Raw genomic sequence first — 8,664 nt, 5'->3', positions numbered from 1 at the left:
AAATATTACAAATTAGTGTTGATCTTTTCTTTCCACCCAATCCATTACAAAATGAAGTGGACATATTATTTCACTTAAAGACTTAGTTCTTTTATTTTTACTTTACCTTAATCTATCCCAAAATGAGATAGATATTTAGTACTTACCGTTTAAAAAACCCATTACTTCTTTTAACTTCATCTTACATTTAAAAAATATACATGGCTATAACTTCTAAAAAAAATTATTATATTTCCACTCAAACTTCAATTTAAAACATCCAAACTTCAAACTTTCGAAAACATAGAAGATGTGATCATTTCAATTGTCCCACACAAAAATTAGTCAAGTCTATTAAAAAGTACCCATCAATAATAAAGTTCACTCTTAGCATATATTCTTGTAAATAGCCTAGGCACCTCTTCATCTTTCAAATCAGCTCCAACAATCCGCAACACAATGGAAACACAAAATCAAGCAAGGCTACAAAGTAGGATTGCATCATTTGGTTATAAACAAATATGTGGATGTTAAGTGGTATTTGACAGGTCTTGCTGCTTAGAATCTTAAGCTACAGCTACAAGTGCTGAGGACAAAATAAGGAGAGAAACACAATCGCTCATAATTTACATGGAAAAAATATTATAAGAACCAAGCTAAACTAACTGCCCCTGTAAACCTTTCCCACAATCATGAACTTTGCTAGGAACTTGGACACATGCAGACACATATTGGATATTTTCCATACTCACGATACTGTAAAAGATTATGGGACCATTTCAGAAACTAAGTTTGGATAAGACACTACTCATTAAACCCCACAAAAGGGATTACAAAAATAGTTGTCTGCATTAATTTTAATTCTGATGTGAAAGACGGCTTCACGGAAATTACATGATCCTCAAGAAATGGCAGGATCCCTTAAATGAGTGTCGTATACTATGAGCCATGTGTGTGTAACAGCTAATACCTTTTAAATGCAATGGCTCATAATGTTCTTCACCTTGTCATTCGAGCATGCTGCTTTACATACTTAGTGCCATCTGGTATTCTCATGCTAGTGCACTCTCTTTAATAGTTGCTGAATCTCTGACTTTGTTAGTACCTGTTACAAGTACAAGATGACAATTGGGACAAGATTCAAACGCATTTTCTGTTACTCAAACTTAAACATCTTCGCTGATCATCAGTATTCAGGGTATACAAATTCATATAGAATGTTTGTTTTAAAACTTTGTAGGACTAAGTCTTGAAAGTTTACCCCTCTTCTTGATCTTGTTGCGGAAGCTTCTTTTCCTGCTAAATGCAGTTTCCTGTGGTAAATTGGCAATTATTACTAACAAGTATTGATGTGTGAAAATATTGAAGTCCTTAGTTAACTCCATCCTCATATAATACCAGCATCAACTGTAAACCTCAAGACTCAATTTTACAATCACAAAAGTATTTTTCTTGAAACTATCTCAATTGGTACGTTTTACATTCCATGTGTAAGGCCAATGAATATTAAATAATGTTTAAAAATTTACCACAGGTTGACCACGTTTCTCTGCCGAACGAACTGCATCAACAAGTTCCCTGTTGGATTCGGTGTACATGCTAGTAACAAGTCCAATCTGACCAGCTCTAGCTGTACGACCAACTCTATGCAAAAAATCTACAGCAGAAGTAGCAAAATCTGCCTGAAATGCATGAACCACATTGCAAATGAACATCTATATATAATAATAAAACATAATAAAAACAGCAATACAGTAAAAAAGCAATGTCATAATAGCAGAATCAGAGTTCATGAGATGGAAATAAAGGCGACAGATACGTGCACGGTAATGTAATGTAAGAATTTAAAAGGACATTAAGTGGTATAAAAATACCACTCACCAGACTGCATTCGTTCCTAACCAAAAGTCAAAACTCAGAAATTTCCCAACAAGTTATCTTATTTGATGTGGCCAACACTTTTTTGCTTCCTAAAGGAGTTTGACTTTTAAAGCATAGAATAGATCCATTAACTCTGTTACTGCCTTTAGAATGTCATCTTTATACCTTCTCACTCTGTCATCATGCTCCAATCGATTTTATCACAATATGTTTCTTTCTTCTCAAAGTAATTAATCAATATCGGACAATGACAATCAACTAAACCATTAAATTACTAGTAGAATTACAATTTCCAGTATATTCTAGTCTCACAAATCAGAAGATACTGGAGGTTAACTTGAATAGGCTGTTTATGCCCATGCATAATTTAGTTGAGACAGATTACATGAATTACTCGAGGAATTAAGGATCCTCTGCAGATGAATTCAAATACAGATGATACTGGTTACGTTGTCTAATTATATGAAACAAGGAAAACCTTATCAACTAACATTCAAATCATTATCAAACCAAATCATATTCCAAAGGTATTGTGAATTAGCATAAAAATAAAGCTCTAAATATGAAATATTTCCTTAAACAGGAGATGCTTTCTAACAATTTTAATTCTCAAAAATAGAGACATTCATTAGTGTCATTTAATAAACCACCTTGATAAGAACCTTAGGTGAACCACACCACCAAGCTAGCCATAGCAGTTGGAGAGCCCAATGTCTTATAAACCCCAAACTAGAATCCCACATTTCCAATGTGGGACCTTCCACATCTTACAATTGGATCCTAACATCCCACCAGAACTCAGCCCCAGAGCCCTCATGGGCTGACTGTGTGCTAACCTTTTGACTATTTCCAGCAAACACTGCAATGCTGGCATCCCCATGTTGTACATTTTGCAGCTGAGACATGGTGCATAACTTTGATACCAACCATATCACACAAAGTGAAACCCCACGCTTGAATCCCATACTTCCAATGTGAGAATCAAGACCCATACCTAGCAACTTGCAAGTCATTCTTAACATGACAGATGATATATCTTCAAAACAAACTACCACCTGAGGAGATGGTGTAGTATTAATTGGATTAAAGACTTTGGAATTCTAATGTTTTAAATGCATTTTCTTTCAAATTTCCAACATGTATTGTAGTAACACCTTCATTTGATCAACATGTAATTAATATCTAATGAAATCTTCTTTTCTTTTGTTTGTTTTGAAACCTAGGATAAATAATTTTTGTTATCACAAAATAAAATAACCGAACCATGAAACTACTATACGTGAGTAAAAGGAAAACTATACCTGAATAACATGTAAAACATTTGGAATATCAACACCACGAGCAGCAGCATCAGTACATACAAGAACACCACCTTTATCGTGAAAATCAACTAAGGTCTGTGCTCGCTCTTCCAATGTGCAATTCTTATGATAGCGTGAACATTCAATTCCAGATCGGAGTAATATCTTTGCCACAGCTTCAACAGCCTCAACAGTGTTGGCAAACACCATTGTTCTGTGAATGCCACCAGCATTAACCAAATCTTCAGATCTGAAACTGTGATTCACAGCCTTTATGAGTTCATCCAATTGAGTATCAATGGTAACTTCTATCCATTTTTGCTCCAATCTGAAAATGAAAACAATAACATTAAATTTAAAAAAGAAAAACATGGCCAAAGGATTAGTTGGATCTCAAAATAACACGAGATCAAAAGATGCAGAGCATTTAGTTCAGATGTTTTTCAACAAAGAATGGCAAAAACACTTGAGTTTGAGAAGCCATGTATTATGCCCTACCGAGGAGGGTAAACGAATGATTTCATAATCTCTCAAATGCTAATCAGAAGCCTTTCAATTCTGTATAATAGATAAGAATCTAATCTAATCCAAACAGAGAATTTAGAAATTGACAAAAAGGTTAGCAGGGATAAGAACCTAAGTTGCACAGTTTGTTTTCACCCAAGTCTAACCAGAACTGGAAAATTTTCTCCAACCTTTTTAGTCCAAGGGCCTGGCTAGTACAACATTTTCCTGTAACCCTTTTACAACTAAATTTTTCCCAGTCACTTATGTGGAGTAACTTCAATCTTCCTGTCAGACACTAATACTCGATAGAAATATAAAACCACTTATTGGATTCAGTGTACCAACTTAAACATTTGAAGAATTAGTATTTGGTATGGTATCAGTTGCATCCACGACTGAGTTATTAATTTTTTATTCATAACAAAAATAGACTTTTACCCAAGAGTAAAGTGGTAATGTGCCTCATTCATGATTCAAGCGCAAAAGGCTCTTGCTATGAAACAATACAAACATTTGTTTTGCATGTTCACACAAGCTAAAATGTCTGAAATAACTCTTCACTGACTACTGATATTCAATTGAAGTAAGCCTGTACAATGTGTGAAGGTACACCAATGATCATACTTCTAAGGCATTCATCCCAATATTCCAATGGACAGTAAACTAGATTTATTAAAATAGTCCTACCATTTCTGATTATAGTTGTGTTTAACTATACTTTTCTCCGCATACATTCCTTTTATCTCATTTCCAGTTCACAATCAATGGAATCATAAGACATTTAACCATTTTCCTATTCTAATTCTTGAAAAATGCATGCCATTGCTTCACCAGGACCATCTGAGTAACAATGCGAAAAAAAATGAGATGTCATTATTGATAATAAGACAAAAAAAAATGAACCTGGGATTGTGACAATGAAGATAGTTTCCACAAACCCACTCAGCATGAGGAAACATATATTTCAATACCCCTCCAGCTGTCTTCTTTCCATTCACTGGAAGTGTAGCAGCAACAAAAACATACTGTTTACTACGCTCATAAGTTTTTCTCACTCTCCTCCAGTCTCTTTGTTTAACAGATGTGCATTCATTATTAATATCAACAATATCTTCCTCTTTATCAGTGTCATCCTCTTCTAAGGTGGCTTCAGTTTGAAGTTCCTCTTCACCTTCAAACGCATCTTCTGATGACAAGGAAGATTCCTTTTGCATTGATAACTCAGCTACTGATTTTTTTGACCGAGACAAGACTTTTTCGTCAAAGCGGAGCAAGTTTATCAGGCGGATTACTTTATTCTGGAAGCTCCCACATAGAAGCATATCAGCTTCGTCAAACACCTGACAGTTAGCAATATAAGTAATAACCATACACATAACAAGAGTCATAGTATAAATCATATATCTTTTACACTAACACAGCTACACAAGATCTGAAACATACCACACACTTAACACCACGCATAAATTCCATGCGGCGGGTTCTATCAATGTCAACATAATTCAGAAGGGCAGCAGGTGTCGTCACAATGACATCAGGTTTCCGAATTGGCCATCCCTGGTCAAAATGATTATTAGTATTGAAAATTCAAGAAGAGAATACTATAAATTTCATATAACCATAAACATTATACAATCACTACCTGTCTTCCACAAAGAGCAGCCACACTGACTATCGCTTCACCATCATCCCTACGTAGACAGTTAGCCATCTTCACTACCTGCTCACAAAGTTGCACATTCGGACAAAGGATGAGCAGAACTTTCTGTTTCGATGTCACTTCTTGATCAGACACAGCATGTAGAGAATGTTCCTGGGCATCCCTTAGCTTATCAATTAGAGGAACTAGGTAACTGTATGTCTTACCACTCCCAGTCTCCGCGGCAATAACAACATCCTTCCCTGACAGCACAGACGGTACTGAAGAAGCCTGAACACAATTCAATGATGTAAACATCATAAGCCCCAGCATCCCAATAAATAATAAAAAGGACAAACATAGAATTGTGTTTTTAGTGTTCTTCTCCAATCAGAACCTAAGCCAACATTTTTACTGTGAACCCGGTTGGATGACAGTGAAAAAAAAGACACCCAAATTATTGCATTTTAAATTTGTCCACATAAAAGAATGAAAACAGAAACAAGTTATCAGCTACGCTTCCAACCCCTTGGTCTAGCTTCCCAATTCATTCTGCTTTGGATTTGTTTCCCTAATCTTTTCAAATGCTAAGTACAAACAAAACAAGTAAACAAGATCATTTTTTTTTAACAAATAGGGTCATTGAATTGCCTACAAAACCACGAAGGGAGCATTGACAAAAGGGGCAACTAGGAAACAAGCGAAAACAATAAAAAGGAAGGGGAAAAGAAGAGAAGGGACCTGAACGAGAGAGGGTCTATTGAGGCCAATATCAGCGAGCGCTCTAGAAATGGTGTCAGAGAGACCGAGTGAAGCCCAGGAAACGTTTTGTTCTGCGAAGAAAGTGTCTCTGCCATTGGAACCTTGTGGTGATGAAGATGATGCAACAGCACTTACAAAGGTTCTAGCCTGTGTTTGGCGTGGAGTGGTTAGAGAGAAGGGACGAGGTTTGAGAAGAGAAGGGAAGGTTGGTTTGAGGAAGTGGGAGAAGAAGTGGTAGCGAATTGGTGGATTTTGGAGATGAAGCATCAAAGCAGAAGGAGTGACAACCATTGCAACTTTCTTCTTCACCAAAACCTTAGTTCTAACTATATAAACAATAAACAATCACCTAACATGATAACAGAATTTAGGGTTTTAGGTACATCCTATGAGTTTTTCTTTTCTTTTTCCTTTATTTTCATTTTCAATGTATAAAAATAGGAAAATGATTTTTTTACACCAATGTTTCACTCTACACTCCAATGTATAAAAATAGGAAAATGATTTTTTTACATTAATGTTTCACTCTACACTCCAATAAATATTAATATTTTAAATTTTTAGTTTTAAAAATTATTTTAACATTTTACATTTTACTTAAAATTTTATTATAAATTTTTTTTATTTTTTTTAATTTCTTTTATTATAAATATTAATATTTTGTTGTGGGTATAAGGTGGAGGATAATGTCAAAAATATCATAACCCATGAAAATAATTTGTGCTTTTAAATACAGGTAAGTCAATACTTATAACATTATATAATATATACATATTTTGATAAGATATTTTCCAATTAAACAATTTTACTCTTTAATAAATAAATAACTTATTTATTTAATAAAATAAAAAATTGAACAATTTATTTTTATTTTTAAATAACAATTATACAATCTTTAATATTATTTTATAAAATTATATATATTTTAAATTATATTGTTTTTTATTTTCTAATTAATTACTCATATTTATATCATTATATAAAAATAATATACCAATTGATAAGATTTTTTAATTAGACAACTTTATAAGTTAATAAATAAATTATTTATTTGTTTAATAAAATAAATAATTAAACAACGTCTTTATTTTAAAATAATTAAATCATTATTATATAATAATAATAATAATTATTATTATTAAATTATATATTTTTTGAATTATTTTTTATTTTTTAATTAATAATTTATTTATAAAAATAATAAAAGCATATGTATATTTTAAATAAAAATGTAAATATATATGTACATGTTCTATATCTATGTAATTTCACTAGTTAAAATAATATTAATTATTTTAAAATAAATAAATATAAAATATGAGCTGAATGAGACTATCAAATCTGACAGTAAAATTCTGCTCAGACTTACTAAAAATGGGTTTCCAAAAGCTTAATGATGAATGGATCAACAAACCTGGTGAAGCTTCCATTTCTGAACCTCCAAAATCAAGCAATGCAGTAGAAGAATCTCAAACAAATGAAATGAACTCATTAATTGCTTATGAAGCTCTAGTGGAAAGAGGAGAACCTTTGACAAGTTTTGAAAGACTCATGCTTCCAGATTTCAACATCTTATCATCAACTTGAAGGTATCCAATAGCAACTAGTTGAACTCTATTATAGGGAGAAGTAATATGTGTTATTTCAATTTGGTATTTCAGCTAGTAATCGGTCTAATTTCTTTCCTGCACTGTTTTTAAATCTCCTATCTTTTATTTCTGGACTATATTTGGTGTTGGTTTTGAACTTTAAACATTTTCTATCCCTTTAAGCATAGTTATCAGTTGTATCATTGCCAATCTTTCATGATTAATAATTGTTTGATGGAACCCTTTTTCACTATTTCTGTTTTATGAACACAAAGGGGAGTAAAGGTAGAAGGTATATTCTATCTCTGATAAGTTTTCGTAAGATAGAGTTAAGACAAGTTTCAAGGCATGTTGGGTTATTTGTCCCCATGAAATAGGGGGAGATTGTTGGATATTTCAAGCTACTCAACTAAATATGTTGGATGAAGTCATAAGCCTTAAAGAGAAGACTTGTTGCCTCATAAAGAGTCTAGGTAGCTTAGTCTAGTATTTGGGTGTCTTGATTTATCTTTTACCTCACGTATATGATGAAGGGTTCAAGCATAAAACATTTTTTCAATTAGTTAAATTGTTTTCATTAACTAAAAGGTTTTTCAATCAATTGAAAATGTTTTCAACTGGTTAAAATTCGTCTTCTAAAAATATGTAGTTTTTCAATTGGTTAATTTTCTTCTTATCTGAAAAGTACAATTTTTCAATTGATTATTTGTAGACACAATAAATTGAATTTCTTTGATGAATTTATCTCTAAAAATTGTTTTGAATTAGTTTTTCCAAAACTTTCAGTTTCAACTAATTCATTTTATTAAAAAATATGTTTGAAACTAACTAAGTGTTTTTAGAAAAATCAACATGTTTTCTTTATTAACCTGTTATTTTCTTGGTGCTTTTACTTTCTTCACTTCTTGAGGTCAAGAATTCTTCAAAGTATGTTGTTATTTGAAGGTCCCTTTTAAGTTTTCTAAATCTGCAAAAAAGTGTTTTCATTCCATACTCTTTACTGTTT

General features: G+C 32.5%; 1 protein-coding gene across 1 annotated transcript; it reads right to left on the bottom strand.

Moving 5' to 3' along the window:
• Positions 1-443: 443 nt before the first annotated feature.
• Positions 444-6,475, bottom strand: EMB3108 (DEA(D/H)-box RNA helicase family protein). The gene is made up of 8 exons (XM_068606662.1): positions 6,049-6,475; positions 5,311-5,598; positions 5,112-5,225; positions 4,572-5,008; positions 3,162-3,489; positions 1,509-1,661; positions 1,241-1,292; positions 444-1,084 (listed from the first exon to the last, which is right to left on the bottom strand). The coding sequence occupies exons 1-8, from the start codon at positions 6,358-6,360 to the stop codon at positions 1,032-1,034; spliced, it is 1,737 nt and encodes a 578-aa protein (XP_068462763.1). The 5' UTR covers positions 6,361-6,475; the 3' UTR covers positions 444-1,031.
• Positions 6,476-8,664: the final 2,189 nt, after the last annotated feature.

Source organism: Phaseolus vulgaris, chromosome 3, assembly GCF_051622355.1.
Source record: "Phaseolus vulgaris cultivar YP4 chromosome 3, ASM5162235v1, whole genome shotgun sequence".
NCBI classification, from domain to species: Eukaryota; Viridiplantae; Streptophyta; class Magnoliopsida; order Fabales; family Fabaceae; genus Phaseolus; species Phaseolus vulgaris.
The sequence above is the reverse complement of the archived record's forward strand: the minus strand, read 5'-3'. Positions and strand labels throughout refer to the sequence as shown.